The sequence below is a fragment of the Apium graveolens genome, chromosome 10 (assembly GCF_009905375.1).
Source record: "Apium graveolens cultivar Ventura chromosome 10, ASM990537v1, whole genome shotgun sequence".
Classification (NCBI taxonomy): domain Eukaryota; kingdom Viridiplantae; phylum Streptophyta; class Magnoliopsida; order Apiales; family Apiaceae; genus Apium; species Apium graveolens.
This window is the reverse complement of record NC_133656.1, coordinates 118,446,134-118,473,261: the sequence shown is the minus strand read 5'-3', so window position 1 is coordinate 118,473,261 and position 27,128 is coordinate 118,446,134. Positions and strand designations below refer to the sequence as shown.

Below are 27,128 nucleotides of genomic sequence, written 5' to 3'. Positions count from 1 at the left end.
GTATTTATTACTCTCAATAATAAGAATGGTGTCATCGAGACCACGATAACTATGATGGTATTTTTTATATAAGATCCTCACTTCAGTGACTATTTTGAGATTTAGGTCATTCTGTTAGTACATATTAACAGGAAGTTTATATCAATTTAATGAGTTGATCCTAAATTTTTTTAGTCCAGTTACCCAACTGCAAGTTAGATAGTAGCTAGGGGTGAAAACGAGTCGAATACCTTCGAACTATGATGCGGTTATATTCAGTTCAGATTATTATTAATAGTGGTCAAGTTCGGCTCATGTTCAAATTTTATAAAATTTTAGAGCTCATGCTCAGTTCTTGTTCGAGTTCATAAGCTCGCTTTTAGCTCAGTTTTGCTCGTCAAATATACGATATACTCGAATTTTCAAATCGAACCCAAATATAACACAATTAAAAAAAATATAGAACTTAACCTATACTAAATTTGATCTTTAAATAATTACAAAATAATTGAACATCCATTATTTACATAAAATATTTAACATTCTTACAAACTATAAATTCAAGTAAAAGATAACAAATCATCATTATAAATATGAAAAGTTACAGCACGCCAAGGATGAGCTGAAGACTTGTTATCAAAATATGTAATCTGAACTTCCTCCATCTCAGCATCTGCATGTTCCAAAAAGAAAATAATGGAATTAATAAATAGTGACACCCTTTAGTTTATTTATCTTTATCTTGTACACAAGTCATGCCTTGATAAATGGGGTTATGAATGATTTAGCATGATAATTGATTTTCCCTATCAAACATTAACATATATATGTAAATTCACCCATCATTAATTTTTTAATATAATAATGAAGATGGAATCCCATCTAAATACACCGAACTACTCGTTAATAATGTGATCGAATATATATATATCGAATACTCATAATATAACCGAGTTGATCGAGACTTTATTTGATCGAGTAATTTGATAATAAAGATCGGATCGTAAAAATATTTGAACAAATAAATTAACTCAAATTTGGATCAAATTTAAATGAATACGAGTCTCGATTATATTTATTCGAACCGATCACGAATCGAGGCCGAGTTGCTCGGTGTCATTTTCAGCCCTAATAGTAGCTCAATTATGATTTCGCTTTTTCACCCAAAATTTAACGTTTCCCTGCTTTTTAAAAAAGAAAATAAAGAAAATAAAACCTAAATCCTACCCTTAAGTTGTCTTCTCTTCAAAGTTCGAAGTCCAGGTTTCAGACAAGTGTGTACCTAACTCTTTAGTTCTGTCATCTGTGTGCCGTCCTACAATTGTAAAGAGCCGCATGTATGTTGTATATTTATAGTTATTTATACGATAAGTTGCATGTTCTTCGTGCTCAGTTTGTAATTTGCAATGCTAAATGCATATGTTAAAAAAAGATGTAATGCACTGTGTTGTGATATTTGGGTGACAAATCAATAGTTGTCAACAAAAACAACCCAGCAGATCTAATGAATCAGTTTATTACAGGTATCTCTATCCTCTATATGTGTATTAATTCTTTTTTTTTAAACAGCAATGATGCAATTATATTGTATGCTTATTAGTGTTTGATTAAATAAATATAAAAGACAAAACCCCGGAATCCTTTTTCCTTTTGGAATGTATAGTTGTAATTACTTATTAGCAGTTTTGTCAAACTACCCGATTTATTCAAGTTAGAAAGTTGTTTATTTTGAAAGTTAAGTATGCTATTATGAGGGTAATGTACTTACAGGGAGAAAAGGACGGAATCTGGGAATGGGCGCGACTATTGAACAATGTTTGACTTGAGGCCGTAATTGATAAGTAGCTTATTTGTAGGCATTGATGTGTGGTGAGGTCAATTTGTCCAGAAAGCGAAACTGGAAAGCCTCGTTGCTATGGAGGCCGGATCACTAGTGTTGGTTGAATTGTCGTGGTATCTTGTTTTTCTTCATCCGCTGCCCTTTAAATTTGCTTGCGTGCTTTTTGTGAAATTGTATGTTTTGTGCAGGTCTGACTCCACAGGAAATGATTATGTACAAGGTTTGTGACACAATGCCGGAGGGTCTGGTATTGTCGCCTTTGGGGGTAAGTGACCTTGCATTTTATTACATTGTTAGTATTCTTTTGGGAGAACTGTATTTAGTTAGTAGTTCAATGTTTTGCCCTTTAGGCGGGACTTATTCTTATTTGCAATTTTAAAATCATAAAGGTGTGTAATCCGAGAACCTTAATCTAAGATTGGTAAAGTTTGTACCACAACTTTTAGACTCCTGTAAAAATTTGACGAGTATATCACTGTACGAAGTTACAATTTTTTTGTGTAACGTGATGAGATGCTACTTAATGTTGCTTTCATTTTATACTAAACTGGTTGGTTTCTTATAATTAATAGTAGTGTCAGCTTCTAAAAATATGAATATCAATTTATAGACTATTATATTGGAAGTTGAAAATGAATACCCTATAAATGAAAACAAGGTTCTTTTAATCCAAGGTTAACTGTAGTTTTTGAGTCTCCAAAGTCGAGATTTGAGAGTACCTAACTTATTCTGTCTGTGCACCAACTACAGTTGTATATATTATATTAAAATGCATGTTTGTGTATTTGTACACAAATAATACCAAATCACTAAGTTAACAAAAGAAGTAGTATACTCTTTTGTGCGATTGGGTGTTAAACCATCTGTAGTTAACAAGAACAAGAACAAGAACCCAGCATATCCAATATGTTTATTTTTAGGCAGTTCATTACAGGTATCTATCCTATTTATGTGTTCTAATTCTAGTTCTCTACTCGTTTGTTGCAATATGATCATCTTAGTAATCTTGTACTATATGAAATGCTTTATTATAGGAGCTAATCTTTTTTGAACCATATATTATAAGCCGGTGTCGAAGTAGAGCTTCAGAAACAGTAGGGGAAGAAAAAAGATAATATGGCATTTTCAGTTTTCTCAAAAAAAGCACATTATTTGGCATTTGATTTTTCTTAAAATGGGACTGGACTCATTAACGTTACTGCTGCTTTTATAGCACCTCGGCTTGGTATCTTAAAAAAGTTTGTCAGCAGTGTTCTATCTTTTAGTGATCTAAACTAGTAGTAAATTCTTGATATCAATGTGATAACTTTTCGGAAATTATTGAGGATTTTAGAGAGAGTGGTGGTATAAGAAGAGAGAAGAAAAATTGGGTATCATTTTTAACATTTTTTTCTATCGATGGCAAATGACTGAGCTAGCCCTGCTAACTGATCCTGTTACTGTATTTTGAATGGAAAAATGGTTGGGGGATGGAGAGTGCAGCGAGTTGTAACTTGTGTTCCAAAGTGACGCAACATCCCATCATTAATTCTTGAAACGCCGACAAATGTCAGTTTTTTTCTCACGAGATTCAATGGTTAAATTTTTTTGAAGATTGAGAATTAGAAACGATATTTTGTATTTTTCCCTATTAAAAAATAAAAAGAACAAATAAAGGAGCTAAAAAATAAAAATAAAATATTAGCTCCTTTTTTTTCCTTTAGTATGCTATCTTTATACTGGCAAGGGTAGTGTTGTCATTCTGCAAACTCCGTGTCTAAGACATATTAGTAGGGTTTTCACAATTTTTTTTATAGATCGTTGGAGTCACTAGTCAGGGCGAGGACGAGAAAATTGCAGTGCGGCGAAGGCGACTTGAACTGAGATGGCAGCGAATTGAAGGAATTTACCACCACTGCTTATTTCAGATCTTTAAAGGTGATTTTCGCTTTCAGATCTTTCCTTCTGTATTAGATCTTGCATATGTGGTATCCGATGCAGCGTTTGAAATAATACTTTATGTGTTTGGTGATTTTATATCATATCTTTGTTCAAGACCATCTGCAAGAAATGAGATATGTAGTCAATGATCCATAACTCTAGATCTAAATCTACTCATATCTTTTCTCGGTATCACCGTGAAGCATACATGTGTTGAAAACCCTGTCAAGCAACAGAATTTGCTATTTTAAATCCAGAGTCCTTGTACTGAGATTGAATAACCATAATATATAGATGTGTGAAGATGCAATCTTTCTGTTTGAAACCGGAAGTTATCAATACAAGAGTTGAACTATAATAGTTGTAATTAAGATTCACCCCCACCCATGTTTTGTGCACTCATCCCCATGTAAAGTGGAAGGTTGAAACCATTGGCCAAAAGCCACAAGGTAAAGTAGCTCTCTTAATTTCTTAAGAAAATATTATATCATTACAAAATACGTAACCATACTTGCACCCAGTCAACCTACTTTTTTTGCCTAATAATTGATTGCTTTTGTAAACAAATGAGTTTTCATTACATACTGAGTGAGAATACAGTGAAAAATCGGAAATTTATTTAATGTCATTCTCTTTGCAAAATTGACTGCTAATGTTAATTAATTGGTCAATGATAAAATAGGCAGTGAGATTATGTATTTTTGGTTGTCAAATATGGCAGTTTAAGTATTTAACTGACTACTGTGGTAAAAAAACAATGAGGGAAATATAGGATCTGAGGAGGAACCATGGTGAGCATGTGGTTATTACAATATGATATAAAATGTTGAAGAACGACAAGTCAGATGTTCAACTTTCCATTTAATAAAAATATTTGCAAATAAATAGATGAGAATTAAGTTTGATAAACAAGAAAGATCCATGTATGTAGACAGTAATGCCAAGTAGCTGTATCCTTGACTGTCTTTTTAATGTGATTATTTTTAATATAGAAAAGGTCTTCTGTGATTTCTCTTGGGCTGTGTTCAACTGATATTGAACTACTCTTTTACAGGATCATGTCTTCTTCTGCAACTGTCGGAAATGATCATGAGCACAGTGACTGTGTTCAGCAAACTACAGGAGGATATTGTGGGACTTGGAGAGAATTCGGTGTAAACAGTAGCTCGCCTTCAGTTGATGGAGATCATTCTACGGCTGCTTCTATGCTTAGAAGGCAAAGGACACCCCTTGCATCAGCTGTAAAACCTGGTACACACGTGGGGAATGCTAGGTGTACAACGCAAACGAGGTCACCCCCTATAGCAGCTGTAGAACCGAGTAAAGGTGCCGGAACTAGGGGTAGAAGGAGGCCACTTCCTAGAGCAGCTGTAAACAGTAGCTCGCCTTCAGTTGATGGACATCATGGTCCGGCTGCTTCTATGCTTAAAAGGCAAAGGACACCCCTTACACCTGTAGAACCTGGTACACACGAGGGGAATGCTAGGCGTACAATGCCAACGAGGCCAGCCCCTATAGCAGCTGTAGAACCGAGTACAGGTGCCGACACTAGGGATAGATGGCAAAGAAGGCCACTTCCTAGAGCAGCTGTGAACATTAGATCGCCTTCAGTTGATGGAGATCATGGTCCGGCTGCTTCTGTGCTTAAAAGGCAAAGGACATCCCTTACATCTGCTGTAGAACCTAGTACACACGAGGGGAATGTTAGGTGTACAATGCAAACGAGGACACCCCCTATAGCAGCTGCAGAACCAAGTACAGGTGCCGACACAAGGGGTAGAAGGCAAATAATGCCACTTCCTAGAGCAGCTGTAAACAGTAGCTTGCCTTCAGTTCATGGTGGTCATGGTCCGGCTGCTTGTATTCTTAAAAGGCAAAGTACACCCCTTACATCAGCTGTTGAACCTGGTGCACACAAGGGGAATGCTAGGTGTACAACACAAACGAGGCCACCCCCTATAGCAGCTGTAGAACCGAGTACAGGTGCCGACACTGGGGGTATAAGGCAAAGGAGGCCACTTCCTAGAGCAGCTGTAAACAGTAGCTCGCCTTCAGTTGATGGAGATCATGGTCCGGCTGCTTCTATGCTTAAAAGGCAAAGGACACCCCTTACATCAGCTGTAGAACCTGGTACACATGAGGGGAATGCTAGGCGTACAATGAAAACAAGGCCACCCCCTATAGCATCTGTAAAACCAAGTACAGGTGCCCAAACTAGGGGTAATAGGCAAAGGAAGTCGCTCCCTAAAGCAGCTGTAGAACCGGGCAGAGGTTCCGAACATGCTACGCGTACAAGGCAGAGCACACAACCTACAGAAGCTGTACCAGGTACAGGTGCGGAAAATGCTATACGTACAAAGCAAAGGAGGACACAACCTGCAGCAGCTGTACAACCGGGTACAGGAGCCGAAAATGCTAGGCGTACAACGCAGAGGACACAACCTACAGTAGCTGTACAACCAGGTATAAGAGAGAGAAACACTACACATAGAAGCTCAAGGAGTACACCCTCTGTGTGTGATGGAGAGTCTAGCAGTGACGAGGACAGTGATAGACCTAGAGAGCCAAGGAGGTCACGGGTTTTTGAGCATGACCTTACACCTGAACAGAGGGCCATCCCTGACACCGGACTTCTCCATAATTTAGGGTATCACCTCTCGGCATATGCTAGAGCTGGGCGGGTAAGGCATATTGATATCTGTCATTATTCTTCTTGTTCATCTGTTTTCTTTTTTGAAATAGAAACATAACTGCTGTTGCTGTAATGTGCAGGGGCCCCCCACACAAAATCTTAACTGTCGAGGTGCTTGGCATACTGCAGTGAAACTGTATCATAAAGCACATTATCAATACAAGCAACTGTTTACTGATGCTGGTTTCGGAGAGTTTCTCAAGATCGAACCAGTGGACGTTCCGGTAGCATACAATTTGGCCTTGACAGAGAGGTGGTTCTGTGAGACAAATACCCTCCACTTACCCGGCTGTGAAATTGGTCCAACTCCTGTAGACTGGACAATGGTCACTGGCTTAAGTTTTGGAGGTCGACGCATAAAAGCCAACCCCAATTTTAAGATAGAAAGAGCACTGCACCTTCTTGGAAAACCAAGAGCCCAAAAAGACGGTAAAATCTCCTTGACTGCTATTATGCCTGAAGTGGACGAGGTGTGTAATATCCCGCCAACTGATGAAGCAAAGGGAGAGATTTTTCGCAGATTATTTCTTTATGTTGTTGCTAGTTGTTTCTTTAGCAACAACCGTTCGGTGATTAGTCATAGCCTCGTGGAGTATTTGGAAAGAATAGACGAAGTCGGATCTTATGATTGGGCTGGAGTTACATATGCCACCTTCCTTTCTGGAATGAGAAGAAAGGTGACTGCAGAAATAGGAGCTTTTACAGCCTTCTGGCAATTTCTTCCGGTACATGTTGTCTCTGCCCTCTATTTTCTGTGAATATTTCTGGTCAAAAACTAAAAATTGTCCGTTTTTTGGATAGCTTTTATTATCTATATTGGAGAATTCTGTGAAAAGTGTTAGTTTAGTCATCTTCTACATTTTTGGGGTTTGGAAGGTTTTCTTGTCTCTAATATTGTATGTCAATTATGTTTTCTTCTTGCTCCAGTTTTGGGCTTTTGAGTATTTGGATGTAAATCGTCCCAAGCACAAGGAAGAGGATTTGTTCCCGAGGGCAAGACGTTGGATCTGTCCAAAAAGCTTTAGTGAAAATGAGTCTCCACAGTTTATCGGTCCACGGTTTATTGCTTTCCGCTGTCAGTTGGAATATGTTGAGGAGTCCCAGGTTGGTGACTCAACCATTTTTCATCTGGTTTTTTACTTCTAATATGTTGCTTCTAAGTTTACTTTCTATTTTCAGGTGACCTGGCAACCATACCTGGCCAGTCAAAAATATGGGTCTACTGCCATGCAGGACGCAATTAATCTTGCAAAGATGAGGATACGATTTCAGAGCATATACACCTGGGAGTACTATCTCGGGGAGAGATGTCGGCGCCAATTAGGTTTCCCTTGTCAAGTTCCCAGTAATCCTCCACGGAAGATGTATGGAAAGAAAGGTGGCTCCAGGAAAGGGATATCAGCTGAAAGTCTCGCCGAAGAGAATCGAGAATACGCCTCGTGGTTTGCAACTAATTCTATTGGGAGAATCCTCGACGTAACCCGATTTCTTGGTGGACCTGACCTTGCGGGAAAGTTCTTAGACCAGTGGATGGTGGGTTCTTATATATAAAAACTTGTTATCATATGTCTCGTTTGAATTATTCTTTTAGGTTTATAATCTTGTTTTTTGTAGGCCAAGCACCAACCAGACTTGAGATCCATTGAGAAATCTCAATATGAGAAATTAAAAGAGGACCGCAGTGCTCTTGAGGAGGAGTGCGCAAAGCTTCGAGAAGAGTTGGTAAAATTTCAATCCTTATTTGCATTTACTTCTATATTCTGCTCATGAACCATATTTCCTAAAACAGGATGGTTAAAAAAAATATTGTGCAACATTTCAGTCTAAAGCTAGAGGAGAATCTAGCCATGTTTAGGGGTACCTCTGAGAAAGCTCTGGGATCTACTATTTGGTTTTGTTGCTTCTCCACCAGTCCTAAGATTTGGATCAGACACTACATGAAGCCGTGGCTAAACCAGGATTTTTAATTAGCTTGACAGGTTCTTGTGGAGGCATTTAATTGGCATTTTACTAGGATGTAATGCACCTAATCACCAAAAGCAAAGGACCTAAAAAAACATGTAATGTGTACAAGTGTTCCGTTACTTATTTGTCTAATTGTCGGTACTGTTTCTCAAAAACTTAAGTTTACAAGCATATGCATGATTCAGGTGAAGATTCATAGACTTTCCTTGATCTAATAAGATAACTATTTAAGAGCAGCATAAAAAACCTACATTAGCGAAGTAGGAAATCTATTTGCCACCAAGGAAAAAGAAGGTAACCCTGCAGTGTTGTCTGTAGATAGAGTTCTAGGTTTCTAATCCTATATAGCAACGAATTGAGAAAGGCCGGAACATTTATATTGTCAGATGATGTGTGCTCTGCATCCCCTGTTATGTTGTATATATCGAATCTGAAGTCATTATACCTTGTAAGATAAGATAGAGCTTACTAGCCAACCCAGGACTCAGACCCACAAAAACAAACAAGAAAGATAGAGATATAATAGCAACAACTTCATTAGATAGCTCAAAGTCATGAAATCAACTTTATGTAGGTTTGTAAAAGATTAGGTACATGACTGATATTGAAATCAATGGAGCTAAGCAACAATTAGCAGAGATTGAATGAGATTTCTGGTATTAGGTACATGACTGATATTGAAACCAATTAAGTTTATGCTAATATTAGGTTGATACCTGTTGGACAGAATGAGAATGATTAGTATGAAAATGATGGGGCTTGGAAGAGTATTGTTTTTTTTTTTTAATTTTGCCAAATAAAATTAATTGGTCTGCGAAACTCGAGCTGATGCTTATAATGGTGGAGGTTTTTGAGTTCCCTGCTACTGTGTAGAGACTGTATTCGTGCTCTTGAATTATATGGCCAATCTGCTTGTTCAAAGTATAATTGTCAGGGATGTTCATGGTAAAATTTAACAGTTTATGCATTGCTTTTAAGGGGTTCGCCAGGTAGCCAATTGATGACAACAGGGTGAAATACTTTTGTGAATCAGAACAAGTTGTTTGCTAGGGATTTAATTGAGTTCCCTTTTGTGGATTTAATATATATATATATATAGGGAGTTGCTCAAATGAGATTACATATTAATGTGAGAACTGAGATCTAATTCCAGCTACTCATATTCTATTCCTAAATTAAATTACAACCATATAATCTATATTTAAAATTTTATTCTTTATATTTCAGCCCACCAGCACAACTCCTCCCTCAATACTTCCGGTCGCTTCCATCACTGACCACCGGTCACTACCGTCACCGGAATACCACTAGCTCTCTCTCTTCCCCCTTCCTCGCCCCACGCTGCCGCCTTATCCCTACCGTTGCCTTTGCTCCGCCACCGTCCATCTCTACCAAATCTCTCTATCTCTCTCTCATAAACATATACATACATACACTTCAAATTTAGATATGATGCCGCTGTTGTACCAGGCCCAACGTCAACACCTCAGCCCCGGCGGCCTCCCTCTCATTCACTCTCTGTCTCTCACACAGAAATCACTGTTCTCATATGTGCGATTTTCAGATCTGTTGCTTAATATCGTTGTTGATTTTCATGAAAGTCTGGTGATTTTTTTTTAATTTTTACTGATTTGTGTCCGTTTTTTGATGATTTTGTCATGATGTCGGTTTTCGAGTTGCTGAATGAAGTTGGTGGACGGATCGGGTGAGGAGAAATAGTGGCTGAGTGCGGTGATTTTCGTTTGACAACAGTGATTTTTGGTTTTCGAGTGGTGATTTTTGGTTTTCCGGTGGTGATTTTTTTTATTATGGTGGTAGGTGCATGGTCGGACAGAGTTGTAGTATGGTGATTGTGGTGGTGATTTTGGTCGGAGTTGGTGATCGCGTGGCCAGATCTGATGGGAAGAAAGTGGATTAATGTGGTGATTTCTAGTTTCCGACAGTGATTTATTATTTTATGGTGGTAATTTTTCATTATCCGGTGGTGATTTTTGATTTGACGGTGGTGATTTTATTTTTTGACGGTGGTGATTTTCTGGTGGTCGCCGGAGGTGATGGTGGCCGGAAATGGTTATCATCGGAGATGGTGGTGGTTGATGGGTGGTTGAATTAGATAGAAGATGGAGGAATATTAAAATTCATAAATATTAAATATTAAATCGACGGTGAGAGATGAATATGTTGTATTTGATTGAGTGGATATGATTAGATCTCATATCTCACAATAGTAGGGTTATCATTGGAGTAGGACCCTATATATATATATATATATATATTTAAATCACAAAACCACATCAAACACCACTAATAATGCTTAAGAATCAAAATGCCAAGTACCCTTTTAGTGAAAGTGTGAAAATCAAAAATTGGTAGGATAAAAAATCAAGAAACTGGATAAAAATCTAATCTTTTCTTTGAAGAAGATATTAAAAAAAAAGGGGTCTTGTTTAGCAGGCTTTAAATTTAGAAGGGTGACTGATTTTTTTGTAAAATAAATCAAGAAACCAGAGGGTGACACTCAAAATTCAAATCCGTATCGCTATGGCTTAGTATCATAAAGACAGTTGAATAAAGTTTAATTGTCTGTGGCTGCACTTCCTAGAGTAATCAGAATCCAGGGATGTGGCTTAGGTTCAAAAGCTTGGAATGGACTTGCCCAAGACTTTTCCAAGTCCAATAAGATGAAAAAATTATACGTGTCCAAGGAGAGATCATTAGCTCAAACTTCCTCTCGTCGTTCATTACAGAAAAATTATTAACATGCATTCACACATGCTGCCATGAAAGCAATAGAATGGCTGAAAGTCAAGTATTTCAGCTACTCACAGAAACTTCGATTTGATGTTGATGGGGTGCTGGATTCAAATTCTTCACGGATATCTCTTTATATACTACATATGATCGACCATCTTTATATGGATCTGGTTACACGTGTTACTTGTGACGTGTGATGAAAAATATGTGAATTTTACTCCGGTTTTTCAACTTAATTTTGCCAACCGCAAAGTCCTCCTATCTAAACTGACATCAAATGCATGCAGCAGAGAGTGAAGGGTACGTATAACTGCACCGCTGGTCAGAATACTAATGATAGCGTGTCTAAGTTACAACTTACTCCTTCTTCCCCTGTCAACAGCTTTTTGTCAAGGAGATCTTCTCGCAAAAGATTGTGTGGCTGCTCCAAGATCCTTACCTAGGCATACATACGGGTAATCTCTATACTTTTCAATTAACTACCCAACACTTGCTTTAGTTAAACTCAAACATATACACAACCGTAGCAGACAGGCGAACCCGAGCCCCTTCCTTAACCGGAGTTCGTCTAAAATTCTACGATGGCAGAGAAAAGCCCTAACAGGATGTTATACTCTTCAAATACTGATGTTACTTTCGGGTTGTAAAGAATTGAAGACAACTAGAATGAGATTAGAGCCGGAAGGAGATTATATTTGAGATGAGAATAAAGAAAAGAATGACCAGGAGAGAATGGAGCTTAGCACATCTATGAGGAAATAAAATGAAAGAATAACTGAAGACTGTGACCAGACATTTCAATTTTTATTTTTGTCAATTAAATTTCATTTTCTCGCAAACTAATTCATTATTGCAAGAAAACTCAGGATAAGTTTTACATATTTTGCGTAATTACTTATACAAGAGACCATCATGTGTGGTTGCAAGAACTTGGCTACAGAATAGATGTAAGAAATCGATCATAATAAATTCAAACCATGTCAGTGGAGGAGTTTCATCAAAAGTGATTGTTGCTATCGTGGCTCCTGTTTTGGTTTCCTGCTCATTTTCTTCCCCCCCCCTTCTCCCGAGTTTTAAACAAAGGAAGGAAATGAAGTGAAGGTTAAGTAAATTAGTTTCCCTTTTCTTTGTAACCATGCTTCCAATTTTTTAAAAGAAAGAAAGTGTTAATGAATGCAAATTTGACAAATTTTCATTCCAAAACTTTCATTCCAAAAATAAAATGAAATCACTTGCTTTCTTCCCATTTAAAAACTTAGAAGCAAGGCCTTGGTGTACTGTAAAGTAGTTGGCAACTGGCAAGGCAAAGATAAAGGGTGCCATTCTACGAGAAGAGTCCGATAATGAGATGCTATCATTTAAATTTCTAGTCTATTCAACTCGGTCATTTTTGTTCTTTCTCTGCTCTTGTGTCAAAAATGTTGAACGACGAGATTGTCTGCTAGCTCATTCCATTGTTACCATGTATTTTTTTCATTGTGTTTCTGCCAGGCGATGATGAAATTACGACTACAGAAAGCTTGCGCCTCCACAATTTCATATTCGGTAATCATGCTATTGAGATTACTTATGCAATAACACGCTACTGAACATGGCTAAGTAACAATTGAGTTGCATACAATCAATTACTTCCGACTCCCTCTACAGTTACTGTAATTTGTCATTTAAATTTTGATACACGATACATGTACCAGGCTACATTACGACGTATTATGCATGTATACCGAGTCACGGGGATATTGACACTTAGTATCGCAATTTAAAAAAAAAAGCAGCCTAAAATCTCTGAAATATGGCCCATTTTATATGCGTTTTTGAAAAATGCAATTATATTTTTTTAAATAATAAAAAATTCCCTAAAAATGCATCTTAGTGATGTGTTTATATAGTAAACTCATGTTAGAGTTACTTTCATGATACATAAACACATATTAACAACGTGTGTTTTAAAATTTTTCAAAACTCAACTACATAGCCCAATAAAGAAAATAACGGTATTTTATGAATGAGAGATTAAGCATCATTTTATTGCGTTTTTTGTGTGATAACAAAGGTTATTTTAGTGAATTATGATATTTTGAATAATTTATCTTCAAATTGTGAGATAGGAAAACATAACTAGTTTCATACATCTAGGAGCAAGTTCAAGTGTCCTAGTAGAACTTTTGTAAATACTCTAAAATACAATATCCTAATGGTTTAGAACATGATTGATGTACATGAATTTCAACAATATGTTTTGCAATTGTATTTTATTATTAAAATAAATATATATTTGAATTATAATTGGAGGGAAAGAAAAAAATGAGAGACGAGAGAGGTATAAAAAGAATAAAATTAATTTTTTATTGATATAAATGGAATAAGGCATGCATAATGATTAAAAAAAACTTTAAGAAGTTGCTCTAGTAATATAATATAAGGCATCAGTAATACGATCTACGGATAAAACACTTGTTGGGGTTTGTTTGAGCTGCTCTAATATATTAAACTATGTTGGCTGGCGATGAAATTGTAAAAAATATGATCAATTATACCAATGTTTAGTGTCAATTGAAACTAAATACTCAAGCACTAGACACAAGAATAAAATCATAACAACATTTTCATAATCAAATACAATTTTTTAGCCGAACAGGATGATCATAGGACGTACGGAAACGATGCAAATTACATGATGAAAACATCTGGTCCAGTTGTAGAGAAGTTCAAGGCCCATGCCATCATGAATCTCGTAATCTTGAAGAGTATTGTGATCCTTATAAATAGAGTGTACCATTTCTGTATCCTTCTCTTTTCAGCCCCTCGTCCCCAGTTTCTGTCTTCGTAATTACACTTCACTCTCTCTTTCTTCCCCAGTCGATCGTTCAATATCACTTCTATCATCTTCTTTGTTTATTTACAAACACTACTTTTTATAAACAATTCCTGATGCTCGAAAAAATGTACTATTCAATGTTATATAGAGGCAACAAGAAAGTTCTAGAGAAACCTGTGCAACTCGAATTCGTAATTATTTACACTAATGCTAATTTTGTAAATCAAATCAGCAGCTACCATTAAGAAAATTTATAAAATTTAATTATTATTACCATAATAATTAAATTTTATAAATTCAATTCAACTACATGCAAAATATGTGACCAGTTTCTGGACAAAGAATATAAACCAGCAACTATAATATACACCAGCAATGACCAACAGCTATCTAAAAACAATGGGCTCAGCTCCAGAAAAGTCACATCTTTACCAAAATAACTTGTCTTAAACTGGTAAATCCCAATATTAAAAACTTTTAGATCAGTATCAAACTGAACTTCAACTCCCTGTAACAAGTCGCGCCACAATATTAAACGCGATAAAACACATTACTTTTCTACTTTCTAGGACTAGTTAACCTAGTACTAAAAAGGACTATACTTTGTACAAACTATTGCATAAAAGTCTAACATTTAACATCTATTAACGTTATCAAATTTTCAGCAGCAGGGTTCGAAACTAGTATTGGCCAAGAATTTAACTGAGATAGGCAACAGGGACATGTGGGTTCAAATCACCTAAGACAACTAGCCATCTCAATCTGATACTGCAACGCCCTGTTCAACCCTCCAGTAGTTCGAATCATTAAATTCATCCGGTCCAGTACCTTTCTCATCTGCACTCTCCTTCTCCGGCTGTTTTGAGCCAGTGTTGCTTTTCAATGGCTCTGCTTCACCAACAATTCCATCCTTAAGAACCCGATCCATTGCCTTCTCTGAACCCTCTAATTCAACCCCAATAAGTTCAGCATCGTCGGGCTGGGGAGCCATGTGGCTCGAATCAGATCCTAGTGATCCTCCACTAGAATTTGTGGGAATCAAGGTGCCATTTGGTAGAGATCCGCTAACAGGTGCCGGAACTGCATCAGCTGGACTGACAGTATCAACACTCGATTTGGTATAGTTTTCAAAAGGGTTTACACTTGATCCACCGACAGAGAAATCAGACGACTCCGCCCATCCCACCCATTCGGGTGGCCTATCTCCAAATGGATCATCATTACCTGATGTCTGTAAGCGGAAGATGTTTGTATCACCAGAAAAATTAGACTTCTCCTCCTGCAAATCCATGTCTGCAGCATTCACTGAAGTAATTTCATTAACATTGGTGTTTATGTTGTTGAAAGTAGATGCTGTATTAGCAGGGTTAGTGCTTTCAGCCAACTCGTCATCCTCTCCAACCACCACCTCATCATCGCTACTACTATTACCACTACTGTATGTTGCTCCCTTCAAGTTGATGTCATCCATGATCTCATTTGGTGAGGTGCTTAAAGCTGCATCACCTACCCTATCATCTTGGAAGGCGAACCAGTTGGAATTTGTAAACAAACTGCTGCAGCATGAGGGAAACAATTATCTTACTTAGCTACCTACTAACACGCTCAATGTAGTATGCACTTACTGTTCATAACCTAAAAAAGAAAACATAAGACGTACCTTCCTTGATCATCACCCAGTCTCAAGGATGATATCACAACCTCACCAGAATCATCATCAAAGTAGGTCTCCTACATAATTAGATATAACAAGAACATTAGTATAATTAACCAACTTTCAGTTCATGTGTTGCTCGCATATAACCTCACAGCTGTAAACGTAAGCAAGAGATTCTTAGAAAACAATGTTACCTCGTCATCGCGATCAAGAGTTCCATGGCCCTGCATATCAGGACAGAATATCATTATAATATACAGGAAAAAGAAATATAAAATTACCCACCCATCTACACAAACATAAATAATAGAAGAAAAATGTTCCATTTCTACATACATCCTCAGCATCATCATTATCATTATCATAATTGCCATATCTAAATGCTTGACTTAAGTTATTTGCTAGAGCTGCTACATCATAGTCCCTGTCACGAACATCTTCATCATCACTATCCCTTGTCCTATCATGCAGTGCAGTAGGCCGGCTGCAAAAAATTAACAGAAAAACAGACATCAATACTAATGTGCAAATAAAGTAACCTCACTGTCAACATACTTTCATATGCTGCGGTGAAAGATCGGTTTTGCATATACAGAACAAATACAATTATTTAGCAAAAAACCAATAGAAAAAATATCCCGATTACTAATGCACCATAATTTTAATACTTTGAGTACGACTCAATTAGGTAATATTCTCTAAAATGTTTGCGCATTGTTAACAGTTGACATAACATTATCATATACGAAGAATTTTGAAGATGGTAAAGAGAGGAGAGAGCAACATGAAATATAAAAAGATTTTTCGTCTCTTTTCCAAATGTCTCATGATCAGATTAGAATTTATTAAGATAAATCCAATTAGTTGGAGAAAGGTCAGGTCTTGAGCTAACTACACTCAAAAATCCATTTTTATTTTAAAGTACGAAATGGAGAATATTAATTACAAACGGCAAGTCCTTCTGATAATTATTAAACTCCAAAGGTGGAATCTTTTTTATCAAACTTAAACATTCATGGTGAACATATCAGCAAACTTGTAAGTTTGATAAAGATAATCTCAAGTTTCCAATGAACGAGAAAAACGTTAAAAAAAGAGCACTATCATCAGGCATTACTCATGTTTTTCCATCAAATTACGTCTTCAATGACTGATGCACAGAAACCATTGAAAGCACTAATCAATTTTTCCAAATGTAACAATGCCGTTTCCTAGGTTATTTGGAAGGGAAATAGTGAGGGGGGTCTGCCAACTACTTAAACCAACAAGAAGAGGTCTAGTAATACAAGTTGTACGAACTTGGATGGAGAACTAGAAGGATGTGTGAACTTGAAAATGTTCCATGTTGTAACTCTAGAACTTAGACTTTTTTGCAATTTTACGGCGAAATAAAATGGCCAACAATAATATCCTTGTGCAAGTCACACAAGGCAATTCAAGTAAACAGGAATAGTCCATCCAATAAACAAAGTAAAGAGTAAATGCATGAATCTACCAGGAAAACTTAGTGAATTCAAAAAATGTATATTTTATCTAGAACGAATGGCGATTGAGAAACCCTATGTTAGGAATAGCTCTGCCTCAGTATTATATAAGTAGTAATAAGAGTGTGTTAGTAAGGGTAGTTGTGTCTTCTCCATTTAAAGAATTAGTTACAGGAAGTTGAGTCTATAAATATATTTGATAGAGTCTTGTAATGGAGATTATGCATTATGAATATACGAAAATGGAACTTGTTCCACAAGTCTCTCTCTTCTCTCTCTAGGGTTTCTCTCTAGAAATCTATCTTCTTCTTCAAGTTACTATCTGATTCTGTATCTCTCTCTCTGCATTTTCTGACTCAATCTCTCTTTTTCTGCCTCTAATCTGCTGTTTCTCTCTGTTTCTTTGCTATATCTAGCAGTTATCTCTCATATAACTAGAAAATACCAAAAACAGTTACAAAACTAGTTCAGGAACCACCAATTCCTGACAAATTGGTATCAGAGCTTCAGATTTTGTTCAATCCACTGCTTCAACTGTGTTGTGCACTAAAATCCGAGCCGATCAAGCTTAGGTTCATTGTAATCGCAGTTAAAAGATCAGAACTTTAGTATTTCTCATCTCAGGTGCTTTCTTTCAATCTCTGTTCTCAGATGTGTTCTTAATCTGTTGAAATAAGAGGCTGATTGTGTTAACTGCTTATTCAGTTGCATTTAGACTCAATTAGTGTTAGTAGCTGTTATTGAAGAAAAGTACAAAAATATTAGGTTAAGTTCTGTTTCGTGTTGTTAGTAATTCGCATAGTCTGTTAGTGCTTATACTGGTTGTTAAGTGTTGAGAAGGTGAATTGTTGTGTGATCTATGGTGTATTGGCGTACTTCGGCGGTGTTGTGATTGTGTACTGCTGTTGTGCAAGTACTGGTGTAATTTTTCTGCAAAACTAAGTAGTGCACTGGAGGTGTTTGATATTTCTCCTGAATGAACTGAACTACTGTTACAATTGTGGAGTGATATGCAGTTTTGAAGTGTGTAACCGTTGTTTGAGTAATTGCCTAATAGAAGTGAATGTGTATTGATTTAGTATCTAGAAGTAAAGGTACTCAAGTTTATTACTGAGATTAAAATTGTAGTATTGTTGTGTGTCAATTGTGGTCTGGTGTGATTGATGAACATTGCTGGTTGTGGTAAGTAAGTGAAATTGAGGATTTGATTGATCTGTGGAGTACTTGTAGTACTAGGAGAGTTATTGGATTCAAGATCAGCAAACTGTTGTGAAGTTTTGTGTTCAGTGATTGTGCACACCAAGTGTTTGTAAAAAATTTAGTTTGAAGAAGTTGTGAGTAACTGAAGTTGAAATTGCAAGGAGAATTAGTGTTGTGTGGATAGTAAAGTTACTGAACTGCTGAAGTATTGAGACTGATCTGGAGAACAAGTGTGTGGTAGTTTGAGATAGTGTTGTGACTATTACTAGTGTTGAGAATGCCAGAGATGGAGACATTGATAAGAACTGCAGAAGATAAGGCGTTTGATGAAGCTGTGTGTATGGTACAACAGCTAATAGCTGAATATAAGCTGCGTCTGGGTCAACCAGAGATAAAACAAGTAAGAAATTACAGAAGCTAGAGGCTACAATAGAAGTAGCCAGGAAAATGATGGTAGAAATTTTGCATATGGAGGTTCAGGAGCTTGAGGAAGGATCTGCAAATCCTTTTGTTTGGCAGAATGGAAGGAAGGAAAATGCTAGCAAGTTTAGTGACAGTCAGGTGGTTGAAGAAGCTGGAGACGAGGAATCTTTACAGGACTGGGAGCAACTGTTGGCAGTTGAAACTATTTGTAATTGTCAACCTGTCTATGATAAAGAACCTGTATATGATGAAGAATCAGGATCTAGCCAGGAGTTTTGGCCTGAGCAAGAATTTATCTTAACAGCACTAGAAGAAGGTAACTCCAAATTATTTAAACTCTTACAATTTGAAATTTGTACAACCGAAAGATCAAAGGAGCTGGTTGAACTTTCAAACCTGCAAAGCTTACAAAAGAAAAGGAGCAATAACAAGGCACCATATGGAGGTACACCAGGTCAGTTGAAAGATAGAGTGAATAAAGGCTTGTTTCCTTACTATCCTGAGTTTAAGGATCAACAATATGTGTGTCAGCAAGCTTGCCTAATTTTACTGACAAAAGAGGAACCTGCAAAATCCTTTGCCCACAAACCAAGCAAGGTACTTGAAGATGGTTACAAACCAAAGTTGGTGGGTTACCAAGGTGCTGCTGATGAAGAGTATATCAAGAGTAGTATAACAGAGGAATGCAAGGAAGAGAGTAACATGAAGTTAAGGTTCTCTGGACTTGTACTTGGACCCATGTCGAAGATTGTTGGTAGTTACAAAGTTGGAAAGAAACAAGGTGCCAACAATGCAGTATCCTCTAGGATTTCTACCAACACGGGAGTGGTTGCTGAGGCTTTCTTTAGAAAAACGACTATCAAAGATTTTCCAACAGCTTACAATTCATATAGCTTGTGTAAGAAGTCTAGCATTATTGGTGAGAAAAATGTGCTCATCTTTGATCCTGGTGGTTATGTGCAAAATGACAAGTCAAAATATGTTACCAAGAAGTTAGATGACGTTGTTTTACTAATCTCAGTTTTTGGTCAGCTGGGGCAATTGGAGGATATTATTTGTTGGAAGCTGACGATAGACCAACTTATGAAGGAGCATCAATTAAGGAAGAAGGTGTTTATGATCCAAATGGCGAATGCAGATGGAATTCAAGGAGTTGGTCATCAGAATGGAGTTGGTGAATCCAGTCAACATCATGTTGATATGGTAAGAGCTGGAATGAAGGTGATAGGAGAATTGATTGACGATGTTCCTTGCAGAGATAGTCCAACCGCTGCAAATCTTTTTGTCTGGAAAGGAAGTTTAGCCATCTTCCTGAGAAGAGCATGATAATCTTTGATCTAGGTGGTCTTGTGCAAAAAGATCATTCAAAAGGTGGTAATGTGATGTTCAAAGACATGATCAGCGGTAAAGAAGTGAAGCTAGAGAAAGCTACACAGAAAGCTACACTAATAAACTCAGTTTGTGGTGGCCAACCTGGACAGTGGCAGGGATACCCCAAGGTTGTGGTTCAAACTGAAATTTCAGATGTAAAACAAGGCAGACTAGGTAAACCTGGAAAAGTACCGAGACTTGAAGTTTATGAGGTCTCAAGAAAAAGGGTTACTATCACTATTTTTGATCCAGGAGGATGTACAAGTTGTTTGGATGAGGTCCAAATTGTTGGTAACTGCTGGAAAATAAAATGGACCATGAGCAAGATCAACCATGAGGACATGGTTATTTCTCAAGGGGGAAGGATTGTTAGGAATAGCTCTGCCTCAGTATTATATAAGTAGTAATAAGAGTGTGTTAGTAAGGTAGTTGTGTATTTTCCATTTAAAGAATTAGTTACAGGAAGTTGAGTCTATAAATATATTTGATAGAGTCTTGTAATGGAGATTATGCAATATGAATATATGAAAATGGAACTTGTTCCACAAGTCTCTCTCTTCTCTCTCTAGGGTTTCTCTCTCTAGAAATCTATCTCCTTTTTCAAGTTTCTATCTGATTCTGTCTCTCTCTCTGCATTTTCTGACTCAATCTCTCTATTTCTGCCTCTAATCTGCTGTTTCTCTCTGTTTCTTTGCTATATCTAGCTGGTATCTCTCTTATATAATTAGAAAATACCAAAAACAGTTACAAAACTAGTTCAGGAACCACCAATTCCTGACACCCTAAAACCCAAACATTCGTCTAAGTGAAAAAAGGTGAGTCAAATCACAGTAGAGAGCCCATGTAAAAGCCACGGGACATAGCAATCATAACCATATTAATGGTCAAAAGAAGCATACCCGCAAGCCCAGCGGTTAACATTCTCGACCATATTACGCTCCTGTAAAGCTGTAGCCTGCCAATCACTCCATTCGCTGTTTCCCTGCATGATTGTCAATTATAAGAAGATAAAATGCTGAAACCAAACCCCCAGATTTGTCAGACCTTTTTAAATGAAATTTGGACACTTTGACAAAGACAACTGAGAAAATATAGTCAGAAGAATATAAAGTTATATTAGTTACTTATCTATTTTTAAGAGTAATTGTATTCAGTTATTATTCTAGGTATATTATTATTAGGAACATTCCATTACAATCAGTATCATTAGATTAGTAGCTAGCTATTACAAGTGGGGAATAAATTTAAGAGCATCAAATTTAATTGGGTTTAGTTTAGGCCCATTACACAAATTTCCGGTTTAGGTCCACCATAAATAATTACATATGATTTTCATATTTCAATTTAACATTCCAAATTATTATGATTTGTTATGTTACGACTCAATTGTTATTTCAAAGGCTTTTGCCTTGTTTATCTCTTCTTAAATGTGAAAACCCTAATTCTATCTCTTCTTAATCTGTCATAGCTTCCCTGGAAACCGTCCAGCATGAATAAATGTTAAGTCACAGTTACTTTTACTATTTAAACAAAATGGAGCTTCACAAAAGACTTTCTCCTATAAAACCAAACAGGGTCTCGTTTAATTACTTCTCGAATAAAACCATTGTAACACTTCAGACATGGGTAAAACCTAGAAGACTATATTATCTGGTAGCTTTGCTTGTAAACATGGTTGTCACATCAATAAGTCGAGTCGAGTCGATGGAGGTTCAGCTTGTCGACTAGTCGAATGGTCGTTGACTAGTCACTGACTAGTCAAAATAATAATAATAATTAAATAAATAATATATAATAATATATGTATTATATACGTGTTTTCCCATAGATGTTAAACCCAAACATATCTTATTTCCTTACTATGTGCTCACATTGATAAGCTGACTATATATAGTATATACAGATTTTACTACATGTATATTCAGTTTTGATCAATTTATACATACATAAACACACCCACGTAAAGATATATAAGTTGAAATTAGCATGTTGATTGTTGCTAATGTTGAGTAAGTTTTTGGAATTCTTTTTATTTTTTTTGTTTTATATTTTGATTGGATTTTGCACTAGTCAAGTCGGTGACAATTCGCAAGTCGAACTCTCCAGTCCAATTTCTCAAACCGACTAGTCGACTAGTTGACCTCCGTGACAACAATGCTTATAAATGGCTTCACTTTCCTAATTCATTATCAGGTAACAGTTAGCTTCAGACTTGCCAATACATGCATACACAAGACTTAAGACCGTAACATTTAACAAAATCTAAATTCAAATTATATCATCGGTTGTGCAAATTCTCGATTTTTATTTTGCATTTTCCTGCAACATGTTCTAGTTTTGGAGTAACTGAAGGACATCTAACAAGCAAGGAGACCTAGGCCAAACAGTAACTTAATATATGCAAATACCGTTAGGAAGTAAGACCATATAACACACAATTTCTTGCTTTGAGGGAATTTTAAATACAATTCTTTTATGGCAATTGATCCTAACTAGAAATGATATAAGAATTAACAAAATTTACTGATGTCCCGGAATTGTTACAATGAAAGCGTAGAGCATAAAATATACCTGTAGATGCGCCTGAATGCGGCTATCTGTGGTCCCCAACTGCACAAGCTTATTGGAAATTCTAGTTATGTGACCCAGGTTCCCACTTCGAGGTGCGCGTCTACCAGAAGCAGGTAACGTCGGCTGAATTTACGATGGAATACCATACATTACTCATTGACCATTTAGGTAAGAAACAACGATGGGACTACAGAGTGGCAGATGCTATTAAGAATAAGTGAACTCCATAAAGGTAATGAGATAAGGTGATTCCCAATTATGTATGTACTTACCACAATGTTTGCTTATCAAAACTCTAAAGTTACAATACTCAAAGTAAAGTTGCTTCATAGCAGGCTAAAGCCATGTAATAGAGATGCATGGCTGTTCAAGGATGAGATAAGACAGAGCATTAAAGAGAATGTACCTGGTTCGGTTCACTCGAGACAATGGAACTTTTATCTGCTTCCAGAATTTTGGAAACCAAACTACACTCTTGGAGAAGATTGTCAAGAAGAGTGGAGTTTGTACTTTCTAAGCATGAAAATATGATGCTCTCTACCTGATGATGTAAAGCATTGTTGAAAGGGTACCTGCATAAGATAAGCATGAATCAGAAACCAGTCCATACCATCCCCATCAGTAAATACTTTCCTCACATTCTTCTACTCAGTCTTTTCTAAAGCAAGGACTGACCTACTATTACTCATAGATTAATTTTTAAGTACAAAGTAAAATCTTACTCGAAGAAGAGATCGATGACTCTTCTGATTGTTCCGGAACTAACCAATTCCTTCTCTGCAACTTCATTTCCAGTTTTCAGTAGCAGAGCAATAAACTCCACAATCTACAAACAGGTAGCAGCACAAGTTAGAATATGATAACAACAATAACATTGAATAGCAATAATGCCCTACAATCACAGTTAAAAATATATACAATTTCAAGCACATATCTTGAATATATTAAAAAAACCTACATACCATACCCAACAAAAGAGTACCCAGAGGTAAATACACATGTCACATACAGTATGAATTTTAGCGAATTACTTCTTCATCGTGAAAGAGAGTGATATAGACTCTCCTACACTAATCAACATGGCTAATCACCTCTCCAAACTCTGCTCTCACCTCAGCCACACTCAATTAACAATCAATAACATTCTCAAATCAAACAATGAAGGGCCCAATAGCTCATAACCTCACTTTTTCAGAAACCGGCTAAATCTTTGTCATTCTTCTGAAACTCTCAATCTTCACATGATATCTTTTTCATATTGCAGGAAAAGAAAACAAGAAGAACATTGTGCATTCTCAAGTGACAAGAAACTCAACCTCAGGATTACTCCCACTTTATTAGGAATGCAACTAAGAAACTATGGACTCAGGTTACCCCATGTGATGTTCCTCACATTTACTGGACTAGAGATGGTGTAAGTCATATAGACAATGCCATTGGGAAACCTCTCTGTATTGACAATAACACAGCTACAGTTGCACCTTTTAGAATTTGAGTTAATTTCAGGCTTCCTCTAACAAACCAAATGATGTTATGGTTACTGTTATCAATGAGGATGGTATTTCCTTGACGAACTTAAAGGGTTGAAGTAACACACCCCAACTTACCCCCTGTTGTTGGTTTTGTAAAGCATTTAGGCAATCCTTCGGAGAAGGTTCTAAAGTCCACTCACCTAACAAACCTTCTATAAATCCTGTCCCAGTATCATTTGCCAACACAATAGTCATGGATTTTGATTCTTATCAACTAGCATATGACACCAGAGGATCATGAAAATTACTAATGACATTGCGGTTACTAATCGCACAGCTATGCCCCAGCCAGATCACTAGTAGTTCTGTGCTTTTTATCTGCAACGGATCAAATTATGAAAGAAACGATGGATGTTACTTTCGAGGACGAAGGAAGAAACATCCTGCAATGCTCTTCACACTAAACCAGAAAAGAAGAAGTCTCAATTTCTGGAACCCCCCCCCCTTTGTTTTTAGGGAGAACTCTTATTGAAGAAGGTGAATCCACCTTCAACGACAATTAAAACTGAAGTCTGTCAACAAATGTTTCCTCCAATCAACTTCAGGAAGATAGCTACGCGGAAATTCTTCCATCGAAGATTTGGACCATTGAAAATGTTGTCTCACAATTATCTCATCAAGAAAAAACCAGTAAAGGTGTAAAAATCAGACCTCACTGGTGAAAACCCGCATGACTAAAAAAAAGTGTTAAAGAGCTTGCTATTTAAAACTATGAACCAAATCATTGATTAATTATCTTCTACTTTGGTTGTATTTATCTATGACTAGGAGTTTGTTTGAACTCATTAAACTATGATCTCATGACCTTTGCATATTGTGCTTGGCAAAAATTTGGGTTATGCTCTCTATTCTGAATTAATTTATAAAAATTAACCTAAAGAAAACGTATGCGACGTAAAAAATAGAGACTACTGAGGCTATAAACGATCCTCCAAACCCCAATGCCAAGGTGTAATAGACACACCATATACAGTACAGGTCCCTATAAAGAATTTATTGAAAAATAAATCATAAGGGAATCACACGAAGTCAAGATTATTGTGCAAACTCAGAACATGATTGTCCAGACATAGAGATACTCAAAACATACATCTTGGAAATGAATAAATTCTCTCTACTTCCCCACAAAAGATACATTGTCCATACATTCCATATGATCAACCAAATTCAATACAGAACCATCACTATTTTTCCAACATCCTATTACCCTTCACACGAAACACGCTGTGAGGATTTCCATCACAGATTTGGGATTACTCAAACAACATTAACAGAAAAGCACAATGGTCCCAAACAAAGACCGTTTGTTGTAGAGTATATATATATGCACAGCTACAAGGACTCCAGTTTGCATCTACTACATCTTCATATTGCTTTTGAAGATGAAACTTCTCCGAGCACATTTCAAAAGATAAAATTGCTTATTAAATTTTCAAGTATATGACATTTTTCTAAAATATTGAAATACATTAGTTTTATGGCAAGTCACACATAAGAAGCCAAAACCCTAAACTAATCAATGCGATGACATACAAGTTAAGGTACGGAATTATCTAGACAGATAAACAACACCTTATAAATGACAATTAAACAAACATTACGTCTAAAATTATTGAAGTAATGATCGATTCCTGACCTTTAACCGGTACTTGCCAAGTGGAGGCTTTAGCTCACCATAGGTTGTCGGCAAAACCTTTTCATCAGATGATACATTTAATAGCGTCAGCAAGTCACCTGCATCATCAATCAAATTAATTTTATAGTCTTAAATTACAAGACCAAACACAGATATTGGTAAATGCAGAACAAATATTTCCATTAGAATTGCACCCCAAAAGAACTAAGGATATACATAAATTACCAAGTTTTGGCAGCATTGCATCAACAGTTTCAGAACTGACTTGTACAGATGCCTCCTGCATATGTTGACTCCGGAAGGAATAAATTATGGGAGGCATCGATCTTCTGGCATCCAATAGGGAGATGCACACAGACAATGAATTGACAAGGCTTGATTTTGACTGGGAATCCTCCAGTGCATGATCAAATATCCTAGAAACAAAACTGCAAGGGATAGAAAACTAAGTGAGCCAAATACGAGTTGCAATTGGAAACCACCAGTAAATATTCTTCATTGGATAAATAAGATAACCCAAACCTTGCACTAGACAGTTTAGTAGCCAAAGGTGATGTTGCATTCCGAGTAACAGCACACAAAGTTTCAGCTGCATTAACATGTACTTCAGGAGGACTCTGGATGAATAAAGAATCAGTTAGCTACATGTTTTTAAAACATTGTGGACCCTTAATTAGTTTAAACAGACAAACATCCTTCTTACCTCTAAAATATTACTGTAAGAAACAAATTCAAAAATTTCAATTGAAGAATGTACGATAATGTGCAGAACATAAACTGATATTCTTTTGATAGTAAAGAAGTCATACAGCTATTTTAAACTCTAAAAACCTAGTGACAAAGTGACAACCTGATGAAAACTTGTGAATCCTAGTAACATATAACGCTTAAATGTGTGCAAGTAATGGAATCCCTTAACAAGGACCTCCCTTTTGTGTACGTGAGCCAGCCACAACTTTCAATCCAACCTCAACCTGAATAAGTAAATATCAACTAGTATGTACATTTGTTTTACTAGTTAAGATATATTTGCACAAATTAGTAGCTAAATATGATTTATTTATTTTTAGCATCCCTATATTTCCATCCAAAATAAAGCTCTTAAACATTTGAAACCATAAGGGCGTTTCCAAATACATATTCTAAGCCAAAATATCAAAGAAGTTACAATTCACAATTTACTAAATTGTACTTGATCTGCCGTCATGAGGAACACTACTTGCAATTATCATAGAGTGCAGAGATAAATGTTGTTTCTACAATCAGATTAATAATCTACAGTAAAA

The 27,128-nt window shown here is 36.5% G+C and overlaps 2 protein-coding genes and 1 pseudogene across 7 annotated transcripts in view; 1 reads left to right on the top strand and 2 right to left on the bottom strand.

Annotated features, from left to right (window-relative positions):
• Positions 1-1,188: 1,188 nt before the first annotated feature.
• On the top strand, positions 1,189-8,586 carry LOC141690359 (uncharacterized). 2 transcript variants are annotated; one of them, XM_074495160.1, is made up of 10 exons: positions 1,189-1,502; positions 1,836-1,932; positions 2,008-2,084; positions 3,616-3,736; positions 4,794-6,420; positions 6,512-7,156; positions 7,359-7,535; positions 7,611-7,964; positions 8,046-8,153; positions 8,254-8,586. In XM_074495160.1, exons 5-10 carry the CDS (start codon positions 4,798-4,800, stop codon positions 8,284-8,286), a joined length of 2,940 nt encoding a protein of 979 aa, XP_074351261.1. In that variant the 5' UTR covers positions 1,189-1,502; positions 1,836-1,932; positions 2,008-2,084; positions 3,616-3,736; positions 4,794-4,797; the 3' UTR covers positions 8,287-8,586. The 2 variants fall into 2 exon arrangements, with proteins under 2 accessions (XP_074351261.1, XP_074351260.1); XM_074495159.1 differs by having other exon boundaries at positions 1,750-1,932.
• Positions 8,587-13,729: 5,143 nt separating this feature from the next.
• LOC141689585 (ubiquitin-like protein 5) lies at positions 13,730-14,246 on the bottom strand (annotated as a pseudogene).
• A 132-nt stretch (positions 14,247-14,378) lies between these two features.
• LOC141689584 (uncharacterized) overlaps positions 14,379-27,128 on the bottom strand; it is a 29,236-nt gene continuing 16,486 nt past the window's right edge. For 3 of the 5 annotated variants that reach the window (XM_074493927.1, XM_074493928.1, XM_074493930.1), the window contains 11 exons: positions 26,365-26,459; positions 26,068-26,270; positions 25,843-25,940; positions 23,397-23,500; positions 23,081-23,246; positions 22,675-22,797; positions 21,003-21,085; positions 15,962-16,109; positions 15,820-15,849; positions 15,629-15,699; positions 14,379-15,524 (listed from right to left, as the gene is read on the bottom strand). In XM_074493927.1, the coding sequence (XP_074350028.1) occupies positions 14,726-15,524; positions 15,629-15,699; positions 15,820-15,849; positions 15,962-16,109; positions 21,003-21,085; positions 22,675-22,797; positions 23,081-23,246; positions 23,397-23,500; positions 25,843-25,940; positions 26,068-26,270; positions 26,365-26,459 (1,920 nt within the window). In that variant the 3' untranslated portion in view covers positions 14,379-14,725. The remainder of the gene's footprint in view (positions 15,525-15,628; positions 15,700-15,819; positions 15,850-15,961; positions 16,110-21,002; positions 21,086-22,674; positions 22,798-23,080; positions 23,247-23,396; positions 23,501-25,842; positions 25,941-26,067; positions 26,271-26,364; positions 26,460-27,128) is intronic. The other 2 variants (XM_074493929.1, XM_074493931.1) reach the window with 1 other exon arrangement.